Source organism: Prionailurus viverrinus, chromosome B4 (assembly GCF_022837055.1).
Source record: "Prionailurus viverrinus isolate Anna chromosome B4, UM_Priviv_1.0, whole genome shotgun sequence".
NCBI lineage: Eukaryota > Metazoa > Chordata > Mammalia > Carnivora > Felidae > Prionailurus > Prionailurus viverrinus.
In genome coordinates, this window is record NC_062567.1 from 46,720,647 (window position 1) to 46,742,939 (window position 22,293).

General features: G+C 36.0%; 1 protein-coding gene across 1 annotated transcript in view; it reads right to left on the reverse strand.

The window, feature by feature from the left end:
* The window catches only part of SLC15A5 (solute carrier family 15 member 5), an 85,550-nt gene that overhangs the window by 19,660 nt on the left and 43,597 nt on the right, over window positions 1-22,293 (reverse strand). The window contains exons 6-7 of the mRNA XM_047866893.1: window positions 14,695-14,883; window positions 4,435-4,563 (exon numbers count right to left, since the gene is read on the reverse strand). Of these exons, the coding sequence (XP_047722849.1) occupies window positions 4,435-4,563; window positions 14,695-14,883 (318 nt within the window). The remainder of the gene's footprint in view (window positions 1-4,434; window positions 4,564-14,694; window positions 14,884-22,293) is intronic.

The following is a 22,293-nucleotide window of genomic DNA, read 5'->3' on the forward strand; positions in this document are numbered from 1 at the left end:
AAAATTGGTCTGGCTGTTTGACTAAAAGACTGATCTTGTTTTAACCAAACAGGCCATGACAACGTACGACTTCCTTTATATTTAAAGTAAGCTCTGGCATTAAAATTATCATCATCTCTGAGAAAAGTGGAGTTCAGCATTCCCTTTTTTAAATAAAGGGAAAGTCTTAGAGAAGATAATGACCTACCCAATGTCATCCATATAGGATCATTCTTTTATAGGGGCCTTAATTGGTCACATAAGCCAATTTAGGGTCACAAGACCTAATCCTCTAAATAAACTTCACTTCCTTTCTTGATGAATGCTATTCTGATGGCTAACGGGAGTGTCACAAACACAGATATATCCTGCTCCCAGAAAAACATATGACAGTCTCCTGTGACATCATTCAGGGAATGATGAAATGCATGGGCTGAATGATAGTAATTAGATGAAGTGGGAGCTGATTACATCCAAAAGAGGAAGATTAGTTGATAACTTGCAGTGAGATCTTTAGGAACTTTCCATAAGGTTCTATTTTTGGTCCTGTCCAATTCAACAATTTTTTCAATTACCTGGAAGAAGTCTAGGAACTTGCTTACTAAATTTGCAGATGACACAAAGCTAGTAGAAGAGTAAAGATTAGTAACTCACTGGGTGACAGAATCAAGTTTTAAAATGTCTGTTATTTAAGATGGTGAATTAACATTTATAAAGGATAAAGTCCTGAATTTAATTAGAAAAAAAAATTGTGATACGATGAGTGAAACTGAACTGAGAGCAACTGCTTAAAAAAACCAAACCAAACCAAACCAAACCAAACCAAACCAAACCAAAACAAAACAAAACAAAAAACACCTCAGGTTTTAATTGACCACAAGCACAATGCAGCTACTAAAAAAGTCAATGCAATCTCTGTTGGCATTCAAAAAGAGAGAGGGTGAGAGAGTCACCAGGTTGATAAAAGTAACAACTTGAGTATTGTGTTTAATCCTAGAAACCGTAATACTAGACCATAACCATCTTTACTGAGCACATATTGTGTGTATTAGGAACTTAACCCTGATAACAACACAATGAGCTATGTATTGTTGTTATTGATATGGAAACTGAGGACACATACTTAGATTGCCTGGATTTGAACATTGTACAGCATTATTTCTCCAAATCTTTATCAGATGTTGGAAGAGTTGATATGTGGATAGAAAATCACCTTTATTCTGTGGAACATAGTTGTCAGCAGATAGGCAGACTCAGGTTACATCTCAAAGCAGAGAATTTTTCTGGGTGTTAGATGACGCTGGTCCATCTAGTCTGGGGTACAATGTTAGACTAGATGGGCTCTGACATAATATCCAATTATAAAATTCTAATTTATTGGGATAAGGCTTGATGCAAAACAATATTATTATGAACAACAACAACAAAAACCTTTAAAGAAAAAGTAAATTGAATTAGTGGTAATTTAAATGGTGTTCTCTTGACTATAAGTTTAGAGAGCACCCCACTCACATTTATGTGGCGAAGACGTCCTCACCACTTGTCCTTGGTAAACCTCCTTTCATGGGCACCAAACTCTGATAAATTTATATCAACTTGTATTTATTCATCTTTTGCTATGTCTAGAATATTATCAATGATATCCTACATGTAGACCCTTATCCAAGGAGGTTGTATTGCAAAATAACAAATGTCTTTAAAAGGCTTTTACACTGGGTGACCCCTAATAGTTGTTTGGTGTATCAAAAGCAATGTTGATGTTGGTGTTAGAACACTGAGAGGGTCAGATCTCTGTCATACTAGTTATGACCACTGAACCATTTTGCTTTCGTTTTTCTGTTTCAATTATTACATTTCAAAAATAAGGATAATAATATTGCCTTTATAAAATTCTTGCATTAAATACAATAATATACCATTCTATTCATATTCTCAACAGAAATTTAGGTTTTCAGTGAAATAGATTGCAAGAATAATGGTGTGTAATAAAGAGTTTGCCTGGCCTTTGTCCTTGATTCCTGGTTGGTAAACACCAAACAAACCCTTTGAGTTTTCTGAGTAACTGGAATGCCTTTGTTATTCATGGTGGTTCCCCAGGAGCCCCACCTGAGAGCTTATGCTAATGAGCTGACACCTAAGGGGCTTGGCCAGCCAGGAAGACCCAGCTCTGATTAGACGGTTGGGGCTTTGAGCCAAGTAAAAGCCCAACCTCTGGAGGGAAGAGAGGCGGGAGACTGTGTTTAATCATATGGCCAATGGCTCAATCAATCTTGCCTACATAAATAATAAAACTTCAATGAAAATTCTGCATACTGAAGTTTAAGTAAACTTCCCTGGTTGGCTATATTCTGTATATTGTCACACTGGTGAGCCAGTTGGCCACTGCATTGCTGAGGATGAAGGTGCTTTCACTTTTGGAACCCTCTTAGACCCTGTCCTGATTTGTATTTTTTTTTTCTATAATAAAGCTGTAATCATAAGTGTTGTGCTTTCCTGAGTTCTGTGAGTCTCTCTAGCAAATTGTCAAACTGGAGGGGATCTTGGGGACCTCGACATTTATTATAGCCAGCTTATCAGAAGGAATGGCAGTCCTGGGGACCTCTGAACTTGTGGCTGATGACTGAAGTTAGCACAGTCTTGTGAAGTTTGGCCTAACTGGGTACGTTCCTCAAACATGCATATGAAAAATGTAGATTTATGTAAAAGATAAACTGATAATAATATTTGACTTTGTAATTCTTCTAGAATATGTCAAATGTGGTTTGATTATAGACCTTTTTTTAAACGTTTATTTGTTTATTTTGAGAGAGAGAAAGAGCTCAAGGAGGGGAGGGGCAGAGGGAGAGGAAGAGAGAGAAAGAATCCCAAGCAGGCTCCGTGTTGTCAGCACAGAACCCATGGTGGGGCTTGAACTCACAAACTGAGATCATGACCTGAGAGCCAAAATCAAGAGCTGGACGCTCCACCGACTGCGCCACCCAGGTGCCCCTGATTATAGACATTTTTTAAGCAAATTTTCAGAGACATCTTCAATGAGTAATGCTGAAGAAAATAAATATATGCTGAACACATGTGTATGTAAAGATATAGGTAAGACTTTCTCAGGTTATCCTCTAAAATCTAATACCAGTGCTTTGTTCTGTGTTTATATGTATAAAGAACCTAACCACCAGAGAGGTTAACAGCTTGCTGCCGTGTACACTTGTTGTTATGACTGGCTGGATTTTTGTCCTTTGAGAAATGGAACCAAATCTTAAATAACTCCATATAGCACAGAGCCTAACACACAGTAAGCATTCAATACACACTTGTTGAACTTTCTCAGTTAACTAAGAAAAAGGCAGGGTTTGATCTTATTAAGGACCAATCAAGGATTGTACATTTGCTCCCTAGAACTCTACTATACCTATCATCAAATTTATCACTCTTCATTTTATTGCTTTGCTATACCCGTGGAAACACTGAGCATGTGGAAGTGTGTATTTCTTTGCCATGGTGTCCCCAGTGTTCAATATGATGTCTAGAACAGAGTGGGTCACCTATAAATATTTTTGAATGAAAATAGTGTTAAAAGGAGTTTTTCACTCATAGAAATTAATTTTTCCCTAGTTTGAAAGCAAGTAAATTAAATTTGTTTGTTGCAAGAGAACACAAGCCAATGCTTTCTTTTAAGTGCACAACTGTATTTTTCAAAGTAGAGAAGAATAAGCTTGTAAGATTTTCATAAAATAAGCAAAATTAATTTCAAAAAAAAATGTGAAGCCGTATTAACATCTTAGAACAAATAAAGGAAAAAGTCTGTGGATTTAAAATACAGCCAAAGGTATTTCACCATGATATCTAATTACTGTTGTCATCCTGTTGATTTTTCTACCAGCACGTATGAGTTGTACTTTTTTGTTGCACGTGAATTTTTCAGATGGGTTGTTTTTCCTAATCAATTTGTATGGGAAAAATTTTCCAAGACCATTTGCTATTAAATTTACAATTTCTCTTTGGTTGCGTAGACATGATTTCTGGGCAATCACAAGGAAAAAAGATCATCCAGATACACCCCCTCCTCCTACATTTACATAGGACTCACCTTTTCTGAGGATTATGTATGCCAGCTGTGAGACATTATTGAATATGCCCTCATTGAAAGATCTAATAAGAATATAATGACCGATTTGTTTTAAAATACTCTAAAGAAAGACAGCAGAAAGGGTCTCATGAGAAGTGACATTCTGTAATTACCTCCTCCTATCAAAAGAAAAACAATTCCCAGAAATTAATGAATACAGCAAGAGTCTATTTCCTATCTTAATTCTATCTTAATTGCAAAAGTGGATCAATTAAAAAAAAGACTACCCTGGCAAAGCCCTTCTCTTAAGGTTTTGTCTCCCAATTCTCTAGTCATCAAATCAATATATATATATATATATATATATAAGCATACCGTGAATCTATTTTTACCTTCTGAGATGAGATATACCAACTCCACCAGCAGTGCCCCCATGAAACAACCAAATCCATTGAACAGTGTCAAAAGATTCATACAGGTTCCTCTGATAGTACTTGGAACAAATCTGTGTATTACAGAGACTGAGAGGAAAAGAGGTCAAAATTTAGAACATTCACTATAAAATACTTTCATAGATATTATTCAAATTCGTATTGATCATACCTCAGAAAAAGTTTACTGATAAAGACAAAATTTGAGTTAGACTTTGTTAAAGTTACTATAGTAAGGCATTGTGATGTTAGAATTTACGTATGTCTAAAAGGAATAAAATATGGCAAAATATACTCTTGTACAGGTACATGGAAAATTTGATTACTTGGTGGTTTCAGTGTCCCAATATATTCACCCAAATTTTACTCCTTTTTGAATATTTCTTACTAATTTTAGATTGAGGTGAGGATTATACTAGGTAATATGACAATGTAATAATGAGGTCTACCACTCTGTGAGTGTATATACATCATTAGTTTCCGTGTAGAAAACTTGAATTTATCATATAAAATTAGCATGGAGATTAAGAGGATGGGTTCTGGAGTTAAACAAGATGATGCTAAAATCCTAGGTCAACTATTTACTACTTCTGTGATTTTAAGTATGTTACTCAAACTTTCCAAGCCTCAGTGTTCTTCTCTATAAAATGGGAATAATATCATCACCCACTTGCAGAGGTCCTGTGGCTCTTACTCGCTGTACTGTATGTATAATACTATATTAGTAGGAATGGAATCAGATTGGCTATTTTTTAACAGTATTAATCTTACCAAGTCAAATGTCCCGTACTTCCACAAAGCCCCTTACATGCATTTAAATTATCCTATTTAAGGAGAGGTTACCTAAAGAGAGACAATAGCTTAAACTTTGGGTCTGCAAAATGGTTATCTTTTTTCCCCACGTCATTGTTGGGGTAATGGTGGCGAGAGGTTTGGAAACAATCATGGAGAATTTTTTTTTATTTCAATTACAAATAATATATTTTAACAGACTCTAATTCTAGAGAACACACTGATGGTTACAGAGGGGAGGAGGTGGGGGGTGGGTGAAATAGGTGATGGGGATTAAGAAGGGCACTTGCCATCATGAGCACAGGGTGATGTATGGAAGTGCTGAATCACTATATTGTACACCTGAAACTAATATAACACTGTATGTTAACTAAGTGGAATTAAAGTAAAAACTTAAAAAGCCCCCCAATTTTTTTCTGATATCAGAAATAGATGAAAATGAGTATATCTGATTTTGTACATACGATATTAACTATCTTAAAATATGCATCGCAACCTTAGGGATACATGCTAAAATATTTACAACATTTATCATAATAGGGTATCTGGGATTTGCGTCAAAATTATACAAAGAGGAGGAAGAGAGTGTGCAAGTGAGAGTAGAGATGAGACAGGTTTGGCTAGGAGTTGAAAATTATTAAAGCTGGAATGTGAATACAGCAGGAGTTCATTACACTAATCTCTCTCTTTTGCATATGTGTGGCAAAAAATTGGAAGGGAATACATTAAATAACGTGAGCATTGTTAGCTCTGAGTGGTTGAATTATCAGATTTTTAATTTTCCTTCTTCTTACTTTTTCTGTCTTTGCAAATTTTTCTGCAGTGAGAGATCATAAATAAACATTAAAAGGAAAGTGGTTATAGAAAACCTATATACTGTAAAGGCTAAACCTTTAGTTTCCTTTTCTATAAAAAGAGATCTTATCATCTCTTCCCTTCTCTCTCAGGAAAATTTCACCCCTGATTTACTTGTACTTTAGCCCAGAAAAACTGTGCATTTGTTCAGCACTTTAAAAAAAATACTTATTTTTGAGAGAGAGATAGAGAGAGAAGGGGAGGGGCAGAGAGACAGGGACAGAGGACCCCAACCAGACTTTGTGCAGACAGCAGACAGCCAGATGCGGGGCTCGAACACAGGAACCACAAGATCATGACCAGATCCAAAGTTCAACTGAGCCACCAACTGAGGCTGAGCCACCCAGGCAGTCCTTCCTGTTCAGCACTTTGAAATATACTTACTAATACGTAATGTAAATGTATTCATGCTCCTTCCTGCCATTCATTTAACATTTCTCTTTTGTTTTCTGCATGTTTTTATTTATCATCCAATAAACATTTAAAGGAATCCCTATCTGTGGTCCAGGAAATGTGCTGAGTGTCGAAGGCATGAGTAGAAAAGGTGCCGGTGCATCTTTCCTAGATTTCCAACTCCAGGCAGGCAGAGAGCAGAGATGTGCACAACAGGAAGGGGAGTGCTAAACAGGCACTTAATACCAAAATACTTATTGGAGGTGAAGATAATGATGGTGATAAATAAAATACTGTGGAGAAGGGCTTCAAATGTTGGCTGCAAGGGGCCGTATAGGTACCCTAGCTCTCTTGTGTAGTGCAAATCACCAGCAGGAGCCTGAGGCCAATCTCACAAGTTTCTTTCAGGACGATCCAGAGGAGAGTGGGAGCGAAATGCTGAAGAGGCTTTGGGAAGAAATGATTCACAGTTATAAAAAGGATTTGGCTTATGAACTTTCCTTTCTATAAATATGAGGAGACAAACAATGGGCAGAAAGACTAAGTAGGCCGATTTCTTTCACTGAGAAAAAGCAGAACGTACAAGCCCATTATTACTCTGCTAGTTAATTATTAATCCTATGCTTTTCTCTTGCTAGAACTTCTGGTGCGGTATATAATTCATGAGCACACTTTGCCAGCTCTCTGCCTGCTGGTTAATCTCTCTTTGGTGTCATCTTAGTCGTTTTGAAAGCCTCCGGTTCCCTTTTAGAGGACTTAGCTTTTCAAGCCCTCGGATCTCCATTTTCAGGCATCTTACTTGCATGTTCCGATCTCTTTCGACTTTAGTGATAATCAACCTGATTTTTTAGACTCTGTGGTACTTGTTTTAGCACATAATGGTATAGATAGTAGCAACAAGTCTGCCTCTATTCCAAAATTCTCATTTTACTATGAAGACACAGTAAAAAATATACAGTGTATGTGAAAGCTAGTCTTGCCAAGGAGAGCTGAAATGTGCCTCCAGGTGGAGGCTGGTTAGTGTTTGCAAAGATGCCCCATCACAGCATCTGCGGAATCTACAAACCGTAGCGCTGTAATCCCCTTCCCGAGGCACCTGGTATTGGGGACTCATTGCTGGAAATTTCTTTTACTCCAATTGTTCTTAAACTGTTAAAGGTGCTTGTTATGTCTGGGGAGACGTTATTTTGTATATGTGCAGCGGAAGCTAGCACGGGGGAGAAGTTATTTTGAACATGTGTAAGAGAAGTACCGTAGTCCTAGAAAATGGAACTTTATTCTATTACTGCTTTCAGATCATCATTCCTTCCACATACTGAAAAGCTTCAGCTTATTGTTTCTGATTATATCAAAGTTATCTGATTGTATCATCTAATACTTCTCTTTTGTGATGTCATCTATCAATCTCTAGGACATTTTCCTCTGTTATTCAAAGTCATCAACTCCTCTCTCCTGGTCCTCTGTCCACTTCTATTCCTGCCTTAGTTCCTGGCAATTTTACCATATACATAGATCATCCTTCCAACCTCCCTTCTTCCCAAATCTTGGTTTTTCAGTTCCTTTCTAATATCTAATGTCTCCTAACTCTACATTAGCCACTCATACCCGTGGTCACACCCTGAACCTTGTCCCCCAGACCAGGAGTTGGTGAACTACCATTAGGTAAGGTTCAGCTTCCACCCATTTATAAATAAAGTTTTATTGGAACACAGCCACATCCATTCGTTATATATACCTATGACTGCTCATACACCACAATGACAGAGTAGTTGTAAGAGAGACGGTATGAAAGTCCTAACTATTTACTGTCTACCACTTTTTGGAAAAAGTTAACCCATACCTTAGGCCAGTAATGGTAACCACTCCATAATCTCAACTTTGTGCATTCTCTGACTACCACCTTCTGTCTTCCCAGTTTATTGTGTGCTACTTAACCACAAAATGCTTATACTCCTTCAGGACCTCCATTTCATTGCTTTTTTCATTATTCCCGCCTCTTTGATGCCCTTTATGTTCTTACTTCTCTTTTAGCCAAGTTCCATAGTCAATTGGTATGATCATATTCTTTTCTATACCCTCATCCCCTTGTCTTTCTCTTGCTTTTCTGGAAGTTCATTGACTAAATAATTCACTCTCTGCCATCTCTGCTCTTAGATCCATGCAGCCTAGTGTTTCTGGAAGAAAACCGCAACCATGTTGACCAACTCCTTTGAAATTCCTGACCACAAACCTCAAATGGTCTCCTAATACTCCCTGCCAATATTTTATATCTCCTTAGTTCATTCACTCTCTCATCGTTTAGACAACGATTTCATACCTCTCCCCTCTCCTCAACCCCCCAAATATTCTGCTTCACCCTCACTCAGAGTCATGGCCTGGAATCCTACTTTACTGAAAAAAATCAATTACCAGAAGGGAATTTCCACAGAAATCTCCACATCATATATATGCACCTATGAATTTCTGTACCCACATACTCAGATCTCTAAACTGTTACCATTGATGAATTATTCTTGCCACATTCTCAACTTGTAAATTAGATCTCAACCTCACTCCCTCCAGTATTTCCCACTCCCAAATACCATCAATTTTCCCTCTTTTGAGTCATTCCCACCAACATGCTATATGATGCCATTATCTTTTCCTCCTTAAATATATATAAACAACTCTTTCTTAGCCCCAGTCTTTTGTCAGCTACCGTCGTTCCATTTGTTTTATCTCTTTTGCAGCAAAATTCTTCAAGTGAATTATCTACAGTTCTCTTCCTATTATCCTTTATTCATTTTTTTTAGTTTCTTTATTTAAATTCAAGTTAGTTAACATACAGCATAGTATTGATTTTAGTAGAGCCCAGTGATTTTCACTTAGATAAAGCACCCTGTGCTCATCCCAACAAGTGCCCTCCTTAATGCCCATCACCCATTTAGCCCATCCCCCTTGAACTTTCCTCCAGCAACCCTCAGTTTGTTCTCTGTATTTAAGAGTCTCTTATGGTTTTCCTCCCTCTCTGTTTTTATCTTACTTTTGCTTTCCTTCCCCTATGTTCCTTTGTTGTGTCTCCTAAATTCCATATATGAGTGAAATCATATCATATTTCTTTGACTGACTTATTTGGCTTAGCATAATACACTCTAGTTCCATCCACGTTGTTGCAAATAGCAAGATTTCATTCTTTTTGATCACCTAGTAGCATTCCATTGCATGTATATACCACTCCTTTTTTTTTAATTTCATTTTTTTTAAATTTACATCCAAATTAGTTAGCATATAGTGCAACAATGATTTCAGTAGATTCCTTAATACCCCTTACCCATTTAGCCCATCCCCTCCAGTAACCCTCTGTTCTCCATATTTAAGAGTCTCTTATGTTTTGTCCCCCTCCCTGTTTTTGTATTATTTTTGTTTCCTTTCCCTTCTGTTCATATGTTTTCTCTCTTGAAGTCCTCATATGAGTGAAGTCATATGATATTTGTCTTTCTCTGACTAATTTCGCTTAGCATAATACCCCCTAGTTCCATCCATGTAGTTGCGAATGGCAAGATTTCAATCTTTTTGATTGCTGAGTAATACTCCATTGTATATGTATATACCCCATCTTCTTTATCCATTCATCCATCAATGGACATTTGGGCTCTTTCCATACTTTGGCTATTGTTGATAGTGCTGCTATACACATGGGGGTGCACGTGTCCCTTCAAAACAGCACACCTGTATCCCGTGGATGAATGCCTAGTAGTGCAATTACTGGGTCGTAGGGTAGTTCTATTTTTAGTTTTTTGAGGAACCTCCATACTGTTTTCCAGAGTGGCTGCACCAGCTTGCATTCCCACCAGCAATGCAAAAGAGATGCTCTTTCTCTGCATCCTCGCCAACATCTGTTGTTGCCTGAGTCCTTAATGTTAGCCATTCTGACAGGTGTGAGGTGGTATCTCATTGTGACTTGATTTGTATTTCTTTGATGATAAGTGACGTCGAGCATATTTTCATGTGTCAGTTGGCCATCTGGATGTCTTCTTTGGAGAAGTGTCTATTCATGTCTTTTGCCCATTTCTTCACTGGATTATTTGTGCAGGGGTGCCGAAGCGTCCAACTCTTGATCTCAGCTCAGGTCTTGATCTCAGGGTCATGAGTTCAAGCGCCACATTAGGCTCCATGCTGGGTGTGGAGCCTACTTAAAAAAAAAAAGAAACTACACGGACAGAAATTTTCATCTTTTTTTTTTTAATTGATGCATCTTAAGGTTCTAGAGTAGTGTCAGGCATATTGTAGGCATCCATGCAGTATTTTTTGAATAAATAAAACAAACACAGATTATGAGATAGCTGGCATATACATTGGTATAATCAAAACATAATTTGAAAAGTTTTCTATGTGTTTTTTCTTTCTTGTAGATCATCTCTAAGATATAACATGACTTAGTATGGGAAACAATGTCCACTGAAATTTGGAATGTAATCCACTGTGTTTCCTTGCTCAATGTCATCAATGTAAGACACTGACAGTAATCTGAATAATATGTTTTATTGTGCTCACATAGAAATAGCTATAGATTTTATTAATTCATTTGTTTATTCAAAATGTAATTACTAATCATCTGCTCTGTACGTGCACTTTTAAGGAAGGAAGAACATTAGAACATAAGGATGGATAATGAGGCTAAGAATCTTAACTTAAAGATTGCACATTCTTATGGTAAGAGGCAGGCAATAAAGATACACATATAAATAAGATACTTTAGATTCTGACAAGTGCTATTAGAAAAAATGGAACACGGTAATGGTATAAAAGTGATAGCATCACCAGAGAAGCCTCTCTGAAGAGATAATCTTTGAGAAAACTTGATGATGAAGTGAAGCCAGACACTTAAAAACAGAGGAAAGGGGATTCTAGGCAGAGAGAAGAGCAAATACAAAGGCCTTGGGACAAAAATAAGTTTGACACTTTAGAAACACAGAATGAAGGTCATCACATTTCTAGTGAAGTGGTCAAAGAGAAGAATGTTATAATATGTAGATGGAGCAGTACAAGAGGCCCAATCATGTGCAGTCTCATTCACCATTTAAGGAATTTGTCTTCAAAATCCTACTGTGAAATGGTAGAGGAATGGTAGGACTTCTTCTGGAAAGAGTATGATAGCTGTTTTGAAGAGAATGGACTCACAAGGCAAGAGAAGAAACAGCAGGACAAGTTAGGATGCTCTGAAAGAAATGGCAGTAGAGACAATGATGACAATGTAGACCAAGTGGGTAGCAAAGAAGATAATGAGACATGGCCAGATTTAGATTCTATTTCAGAGTAAAGACTAAATCTTGCTGTTGGATTAAAAGTGAGAAGTAAGGGCAAAAAAGGGATCTAGGATGATTCATGTGAGAAAGACACAATTTCATTCACACTACCAGATCCCTTGGTGTTCAAGTTGTGGTAGGTTTGGTAGAAAGAGATATGAGCAGGACATTGGTGCGTGAGTCCTGTCTTGCCCTATTAATTCATGTGAAATATTAGAATAATAATAATAGCAGCACACATTAGAGCTGCTAATTTTTGAGTGCTGTCTTATACCAGATACCTTGCTTTTTCCTCTACATAAAATATTTCACTTAGTCCTTACAACAACCTTTCCCTAGCTTATAGATGATGAGAAAGGCTCAGAAATGCAGAATAATTGAGAGTCACACATTTAGTCAATGGAAGAACTGGGGTTTAAACTCAGATTTGTTTGATTTTAAGGCCATAGATATTAACCCCTATGCTGTACTGCCTCCTAAAAGAGTAGTTTTTTTGTTTTTTTTAAGTAATTATTGAATTTACAGTTCAAAATACCCTTTCACATGTTCTCATTTAATTCTCAAGGAGTAGTCCCCATTCCCATTGATTCTTACACTGATGTTGTGATATAAAGAAGACTTATAGGTATTTCCATTTTAAAGTTCAGGAAGGTGCTTCAAGTTTACTTGAATTATCAAGGTCACAAATATAAATGACAAAGCTGGAAATCAAAACAAAATCTTCTTGTCCCTACCTTATGGTCTATGTAACAGATCAGACCATTGACTTAGTTGGTTGTCAGTTTCCTTATCAGTAAATCAGGGAAGGGTAGATTGAGTGGTTTATATTACATGATCCACCTTTTTAATAGTCTGTTGTTTTAAGTAACTTCCTGGCTTTTACATAATGAACCACTATTGTTAAGTTGGCTGGGAATTTCCTGACTGCATTCACTCATCATCCACATTCATTACCTTTTTTCACTTCTAACCTACAACATTTTGGCTACCTCCAACAATTTTCTGCCAACATCAGGGAAGTCACAAACGTTTGTGTAGTGGCATTTTTCTTCATGGTTCTTTTGTGTTTTCGTATAGTGTCAAACAGTGATATCCACATCTTAGACTCTCATAAAGTAATTTGTTTATATAAAATGTATTGAATGGAATGATTTAAAATTATAAGAAGTGTAATACACATATATGATTATAATTCCACTAACTTACTTACTTTCTTTTTTCTTTCTTTCTTTCTTTCTTTCTTTCTTTCTTTCTTTCTTTCTTTCAGGCAGATTACCACATGCAGTGCCTCATTTGGGTGTGTCTGGGGTCTTGGAAGCTTGACTACCCTAAATTCTCCTACAAATGGACCCTGAGACCTTGTTTGGAGGTTCTAGCAGGGGAATGCAGCTACTCATATACCCTTGACCAAAGAATGTTCCTCCTCTATGGGGAAAGTCATCTTCCTTGACCGAGTGTGCAGCTCTGAGAGAGAAGTACATGGAGCAGTGAGGGAGGAAGGGGACATATGCCTAGCCAGCCAGATCAGCAGAATGAACCCTGATGATCAATGGGGTGACACATGTCACAGCCAGATTATTTTCACATCCTACACAAACTTTATTAATTGACTTTATTTGTATTACCTTTATCAGTGAATTGCTTTGGTATCACATATATATGTGTATGTGTGCATACATATGTATATCTTTATTAAATATGTATATTTAATGAATTTTGAATAACTGAAGATAATAGAATAATTAAAGACTTTAGACAAGTGAAATTATCAGAGATATCATTTAAGATGATTACCCTAAAGGTCATGTGTTGGTTGATTGAATGGGAGAGATAGCGGAGGTAGGAAAGTAGGAAGTTAAAAAAAATAATCTTTGTAAAGTATAATGGGTGTTTGAGTTATAATCATGGCTCCCACTGCAGGGAAATAAAAAGAAGGTAAAAAATAATTGCAATAGATTACACTGATAAATACACACACACACACACACACACACACACACACACACTGCTGTGTTGCAAGAAGTTACTGAAATACCTTGATGAATTTTAAAGTGGCTAGTTTAATTAATATCAGCAATCTAGATAATCCAGAAAACCCTTGATATTTAATAAAGTTACTCTGAACTCATCTTATGAAACACTAGTGATCACACTTAATTTAGTGAAACTTAATTTAAAGACATTGAGTTATCTGGAAAATTGGCTCAAATTTTCATTTCATTTGCATGTTTATACACTCTCAAAGTACATTATAAGTGTCATTTTTGGAAGAAGTGTATATATGTGAGTTTTCTATGAGTGAGAAGGGAGGAGGTGGGAAGAAGAAGAGGAGAGTTTTCATCTGAATATATTGGACTTCTAGGTTTTAGCAGTTTTTTTTTTTTACTCTTGTTGTGTATCTGACAAAATAGTTACTGCCTTTAACAAATTCATAAATCTTTTATTCCATATACATTCAGGAAGAACTAATACTTGTTCTGTATCTGGCAGAGGAATGAAATGAAATTAAACACTTTTTTAAAACATGATAATAATAAAGGGTATGTGGTGGCTCAGCCGGTTAAATGTAGACTCTTGATTTTGGCTCAGGTTACGATCTCCCAGGTCATGAGTTTGAGCCCCTTGTTGGCCTGTGCACTGACAGCCTGGAGCCTGCTTGGGATTCTCTCCTCCCTCTCTGTCCTTCCCCAGCTTGTGCTCTCTCTCTCTCTCTCAAAATAAATAAATTAACATTAAAAAAAAAAGTTTGTTAAAAAAATGAGTGTAATTAATAGACTTGTCCTCAAGCATTATGGGAAATCTCCATGGAGTGAATAGGTTACCAACCCCTTGAGGTGATGTGTTCTGTGTAAATACTCAGGGTATTCTTACATGAGGTGATGCAGTCTTTACTCACAGGCTGGGTTGACCAGTGTTTCAGCCACTCCAAGTAAAATGTACTGAAGAACCAGGTGGAAACAGGGCATGGAAGAAACGGTGAGAACTTTGCCTGAAAGAGGCTGCTCCATGGGAGGGAAGTGTTTTCTGTGTATTTCAAAGAAGCCAGCTACCATCACAGACAATGCAGCAGAAAGATTTCCAGTGACTGAAGGAAAATCAGGCAGGCAAAAAAAAAAAAAAAAAAAAAAAAAAGAGAGAGAGAGAAAGAATGAGTGAGCCCCCAAATCAGTGTATAGGCCATAGCATTTCTTACACATTGACACTAGGAGATGTTTCCTCAACATTTTTTGCCCTGGGAATATCCAGATGCCCACTAACTGTGTTGACTATACTGTGACTATACTCCAGTCTTTCAAAAATAGCTGCTCTGACTCGCTATTTCCTGACTTACTGCTTAGATGGCCTCTGGAAAGTTATTTAACCTCATTATCACTTTCCTCAGCTCTAATATGGGGTTAGTGATGCTGACTTTGTAGGGTGACAATGAGATTTAAAGCAGAAACTATATTGGTATTATTATAACAGTTCCTGCTAGCAATAGGAACCAATTATTAAAGATAAAGCAATAGTTTTGAATTTTTGTCCTCAGATAACATAGATTGGTTTTGATGATTTTTAAAATTATATGAATCAAAAATAGTTTGGAGAAAATTTAAAATAAAACTATCTCTTCATAAGGGTTGAATCATTTAAAAAACGGTTTTGAAATAATCTATAAGTATTTTCAGTCCTCAGTTTTCTGACATTTCTGTAATCTTTTCAGACAAAGTAAAGCAGCCATTAGAGAATTAAAATCTAGAAACTTTTGTTTAGAAAAAGAGATAGTAAAGGTGAATTAGCTAGTAAAGAGTGTAAATGGAAGCAATTATTCAAAAAGTAGCCTACCTCTTCTTTTCCTTTTACTCTTGAGGAATTAGCTACAGAAGTTTGGTTGAAAATGAGTAGGGATTCTGTTACAATTTTGTTACAGGTTATATCCACTGCAACCGTTCCATTTCTCAATTTATCATTCATATTACTGGACTTAATCCCATCGTTAGAGCAGAGGCAGACTTTAGCTTGATGGAGTTTACTTGAAATTTAGAGATAGTCACATTTTGCTAACTTGCATAAAATTTCAGATAAGGCAAAGCTTTCAATTCAAAAAAATCAATCTAATGTTTAAATAGCTTAGTGTTTGTTTTGGTTGATAGAGAAACTGGTAGGTAAATTTTTTGATTATATCTCAGCATTTAAATGTATCCATAAAGTCTGCTCTTTACTGAGACCCTGAGAAATAGAAGGTGTAAAAGGGGGGGGGGGACCTGAATAACAAAATATTTGAGGAATTTTTAATTCATTTTTATTTTAAATTAGTTCCATAAAGGCCCATTCATAGTGAAGTAGAGATTTTGGTTCTTTAAACAGCTCACATAAAAAGTTTGAATTTCAGATCTACTTTTATACTTTTCAGATTATCTACTTTTCAGATCACATTCACCACACAATTGCATTTATTTAGGTTACTTGGCACATTACAGACTCATCAGAAAAAGAGCTAATATGTCAATTCAATTTAATATTTACTCTCTTCTTGCTATATGCAAGGCAGTATATTAGGCACAGCTGAGGATACAGGATGAGAAAATATCTGTTCTTAGCCATTTCAGATTCATATTCGATTGGGGAATGTAGGAAAAACTTATTTCTAGTTGGGAAGGTGAGAGAAATAATTTTATGCTTTGAAGAAAGAAAGGCATCCATACGAAGAGGTGATGGCAGCATCATTGGCATGAGCAAAAGCACAGAGTTGTGAAGAGTCAGATTTTCAGAATAGTGAGAAACAAGTTATTTGGGAATCAAGGGACAAGATAGATTGAGGTCAGATCATAAGAGGCATTAAATATATTTTAAAGGAATTTCTAAATTACTCTGAAGATAATGGAATCATTGAAGATAGGAGACACAAGTGAAATGATTATAACTGTCATTTGGGATGATTACTCTAAAGGCTACATGCTAGTTCATAGGATGGGAGAGAGAGTGGAGGCAGAAGATAGTTAGGAAGTTTAAAAAATAATCTTGATAAAGTATAGTAGGGGCTTGAGTTATAATCAGGGCTCCCACTTCCAGGAAACATTGTGAATAGAAACATAAGATTCAATAGATTCCACTGATAAAACCATAGCAAGAGCAAGAAAGAAGCAGATGTCAATGTTGAATATGAGTCCAGTTGACTAGAAAGATGATAGTGCCAATAATATAAATAAGATCCATGATAGATAGGCATAACATGAATTTGATTTTGAGTTGAGTTGGAGATACAAAGAAATAATTTAAAGAGGAGTGCTCAGAAAACAATTGAAAATGTGAATCATAGGTCAGAAGCCTGGTTGAGTCAAAAGATAAAGATTAATGAATCATCTACATGGAATTGAAATTTAAGGTCAGGTGAAATTAAAAAATGACTGGGGAGAGAAGAGAACATCTAAGCAATGCCTTCAGACATATTTGCATTTGGGGGCAAGAAAAAGAGCTAAAACCACTGAAAGAAAGGTCAGAAAGATGGGTAATCTCTAAAGGAAGTTTTCAAAGAAGAGGTTACACAAAACAGAACTTTTGATCTTTCCCTACTTCTTCATTCTTCCCCATCTCTTCCAGTACCTTCATGCACTCAAGGCAGAAATTTGGGATCCTCTGTCTTTCCCAAATATATTATTAAGTTATCCAGATTCTATTTGAAAATATACTGTGAATGAACCTGCTTCTCTTCATAGCTACTGTCATCATTGTAGTCCAAGTCATTATTATTTTGAAACCAGACTATGTGCAATAGCATGATTAATGGTCTTCCTATTTTCACTCTTGCCCACCTGTAATCTATTAGGCACCTAACATTCAGGGTGATCTTATATAAATGCAAATTCAATGTTACTCTTCTGCTTCAATTCCTTCTCTAGGTTTCCATACAGTTAAGATGAAATCCCAAATCTTTCACATGGTCTTTATGATCTTTCTTGTACTTATCGCTTCACTCTCATTGCTTGCTACTTTCTCCTCTCGGACCATTTTTCAGCCAATTTTTTTGTTCTTGACTATCTTAAACTCTTTCCCAACTTAGAGATTTTGCTTTGCTCTTCACTCTATCTGAAACATTTTTTCCTACTGTTTACTTGCCCAGTCTCACCATTGATATTCAGTATTTTACTGAAAATCCTAGCCAAAACAATTAGGCAAAAAGAAGAAATAAGAGTCATTCAAAGCAGGAAAAAAGTAAACAATTTGTTTGATTTCATATGTAGAAAATACTAAAGAATACATACACACAAATTGTTAGAATTAATCAACAAGTTCAGTAAAGTTTCATGATACAAAATCAACATAAAAAATCACTTGTGTTTCTACACACTAACAATGAACTATGTGAAAAAGAAATTAAGTGGGGTGCTGGGTGGCTCAGTAGGTTGAACATCTAACTCTTGATTTGGGTTCAGATCATGAACCCAGGGTCGTGGAATTGAGCCTCATGTCAGGCTCTGTGTTGAGCATGGAACCTACTTGGGACTCTCTCTCTCTCTCTCTCTCTCTCTCTCTCTCTCTCTCTCCCTCCCTCCCCCTCTCCCTCTGCCCTTCTCCCCCACTCACGCATTCTCTTCTCTAAAATAAAAAAAAAAGAAAGAAAGAAAAGAAATTAAGAGAATGATCCCATTTACAATAACAACAAAAAGAATAAAATACTTTGGAATAAATTTAACCAAAGTGACAAAAGACATACACTGAAAGCTCTAAAACATGGATCAAAAAAAATTGGAGTTGGTATAAATAAATAGAAAGACATCATATGTTCATGGATTGGAAGAATTAATATTGTTAAAATATCCATATTACCTAAAGTGATCTACAAATTCAATTCAATCTTCATTAAAATCCCAATGACATTTTTTTATAGACACCAAAGTCAACAATTCTAAAATTCATATGTAACCACAAAAGACCCCAAATAGCCAAAGTAATTTTAAGCAAGAACTACCCTGGTGCCCTCACACTTCCTGATTTTGAAATATATTACAAATGTACAAAAACCAAAGCAATACGGTATTGGTATAAAAACAGACATATAGACCAATGGAACAGAATAGAGAACCCAGAAATAAACCCATGCGTATGTGGTTATCTGATCTTTGACAAAGGTGACAGAAATATACAATGGGGATAAGATAGTCTCATGTGGCATTGGGAAAACAGAATATCCACCTGCAGAAAAAATGAAATTTGACCTTTATCTTATGTCACACAAAAAATTAAATGAAAATGGATTAGACTTAAACATAAGACCTGCAACTGTAAAACTCCTAGAAGAAAATATAGAGGAAAAGCAATGGTCTTGGTGATTTCTTTGACATGATACCAAAAGCACAAGGCACAAAAAAAAAAAAAGCAAAATTGACAAATGGGACTACATCAAAGTAAAAAGCTTTTTCATAACAAAGGAAACAAAATGAAAAGGAAATCTATGAAAAGGGTGAAAGTATTTGCAAACCGCGTATCTGATAAAGAGTTAAAACCCAAAATATGTAGAGAACTTCTACAACTCAATGTAAAAAAACTCAAATAATCTGATTTAAAAATGGGCAAAGGAACTGATCAGACACTTATCCAAAGACAGAAAAAGTCAACAGGTATATGAAAAGGTACTCAACATCACTAATCATCAGACAAATGAAAATCAAAACTACAATGAGATATCAGCTTACACCAGTCAAGACAGCTATTATGAAAAACAGAAGATAACAAGTGTTGGTAAGGGTGTGGAGAATAAACTGGTATAGCCACTATGGAAAACAATATGGAGATTCACAAAAATTAAAAAAGGAACTACCGTATGATCTAGCAATCCCAACTCTGGGTATATATCCAAAGGAATTGAAATCAGAATCTTGAGATATCTCCATTTTCATGTTCACTGCAGCATTATTCACAATAGTCAAGACACGGATGCAAACTAAATGTCCATGAATGGGCAAATGGATAAAGAAAATGTGTCATAGACATGCAACAGAATATTATTCAATCTTAAAAAAGAGAGAAATCCCACCATTTGTGTAATGTGAATGAACCTGGAGATCATTACACTATGTGAAATAAACCAGACACAGAATGACAAATACTACATAATATCACATATATGTGCAATATAAAATAATCATGCTATGAGCTTAAAGAGGCAGAGAGTAGAATGAAGTTGCCATGGTCTGGAATGAGGAAGATATGGGAAAGTATTTGTCAAAGGGTACAAAGTTTCAGTTATTCTAGGTGAGGAAGTCCTGGAGATCTATCATACAGCATAGTGCCTATAGTTTATAATACTCTGTTGCATACTTAAAATTTACTAAGAAGACAGAGCTTGTGTTCTTATCACACACAAAAAATTATAATTAGTATCATATATATTTTATTTTGTACATATAATTATATTTTATCACCTATAATAAATATTATACATAATAAATAATATATTTTAGAAGTCTAATATATGCTTTATATTATTATTACAAATTAATAAATAAAGAAGGCAGAAGGAAACTTTTAGAGATGATCTACATGTGTATGGCATAGATTATGTGATGGATTCATAGACGTATACTTATCTCCAAACTCATCAAACTGTAACCATTATATACGTACAGCTTCTGTGGGTCAGTCGTACCTCAATAAAGTTTTTTTTAAAAGAGACTTATTGGATTATTTTAGGAGGATCCAACACCTATTGTAATTAATAGGAGTTGAAAACAAAAATACAGAGAAAATGAAGGAGAGGAAATTCTATTTTAAAAATAAAAGAAAATTTCTCTGATTGAGAGAACAATGAGAATACATGGTGAATAGTGTGATGGTTGAAAAGACCTTTACCAGGGCACAATAACATGGCAACTTAGAATATCACTGATAGAACACTCCACTTAGGAAAAGAGGTCATAAACACAGGAAAGAGCATCGGAAGGGCACGAGGCCTTTCAACAGTCCTTCAAGTGTGTGGATCACAATAGAGCAATAGCTTTAAATTTCTGAAGAAGGGTGCCTGGGTGGCTCAGTCAGTTGAGCAGTCGACTCTTGATTTCAGCTCAGGTCATGGTCTCATAGTTTGCAGGTTCCAACCCCACATCTGGCTCCGTGCTGAGAGTGTGGAGCCTGCTTGGAGTCTCTCTCTGTTGCTCTCTCTCTCCTCTCCCTGCCTTTTTTTCTCTCTCTGTCTCAAAATAAATAAGTAAACTTAAAAAAATTAAAAATAAATAAATAAAATTTTGAAGAAAAATTCTTTTCAACCTACAATTCTATGTACAGTGAATTAATCAAGGGTAAGGGTAAAAAGAAGGCTTTTCAAGCCATATAAATTCTTGGAAAACTTGCTTCCCATATACCTTTCATAGGAAGTTGCTAAAAGATAAATGGTAATGAAAAAGGAAGTAAATCAAGAAAGAGGAAGAGGTAATTAGAAATCTAACAAGAAAGAGCACCATGCTGCTGTTCCTAAGGGCCACAGTCAAGACAGAATTAGGACATAGAAGTCTGTGAGAAGATCACCAGAGGAAAAAGAGCCTTTAGTATATTATCTTATATGTTTTAGCACTGGGACAAAGCTGGTGATGGGATGATGAAATTGGTAGAGAAGTTTGAGAATTAACAAAACAATTTTGGGGGCATCTGGGTGGCTTACTCGGTTATGTGTCTGACTTTAGCTCAGGTCATGATCTCGCGGTTTGTGAGTTTGAGCCCCATGTTGGGTTCTGTGCTGACAGCTAGAAGCCCAGAGCCTGTCGAGGCTGTTTAAAAAAACAAATAATTTAAAATTTTTTTTGATGTGTTTTATTTTATTTTTAAGAGAGAGAGAGAGAGAGAGGGAGAGAGAGCATGAGCGGGGAAAGGGCAGAGAGAGAGGGAGACACAGGATCTGAAGCAGGTGCTTGACTCTGAACTGTCAGCACAGAGCCCCATGCAGGGCTTGACTCACAAACTGTGAGATCATGACCTGAGCTGAAGTTGGACGCTTAACCATCTGAGCCACCCAGGTGCCCCTCATATACTTTTTAAATATAGAAAATAAATGTTTATATGAGACAATTTAATTCTTTGATTTTGCCATGAGTGTGTGTGTGTGTGTGTGTGTGTGTGTATGTGTAAAACTGATTGCTGATTTAAATAAAAATATTCTATAATCATATTATTTAGCAATATTAACTTATACAAACAACACCTAAAGATCTGCCTCTGGGAACCTTGACTGGATGGTGGAGAAAGCCAGAGCTAGAGACCAGTACTTACTATTATAAGGCTTTCAGTATTATTTGTTTACTAACCTACACGTTTCCCTGAATCAAAGATAAATTCAACTATAAAAAGAAACACTTTTTTATGTATCATTGAGATAGGAAGAAATGCTTATGTAACACAATTTCAGAGATGACTTTATACATATATATGGTATTGCCGTGGACTGAATTATGTTCCTTCAAAATTCATTTATTGATGTCCTAACCTTCAATGTGACTATTTGAATACAGGTTTTTAGAGAGCTAAT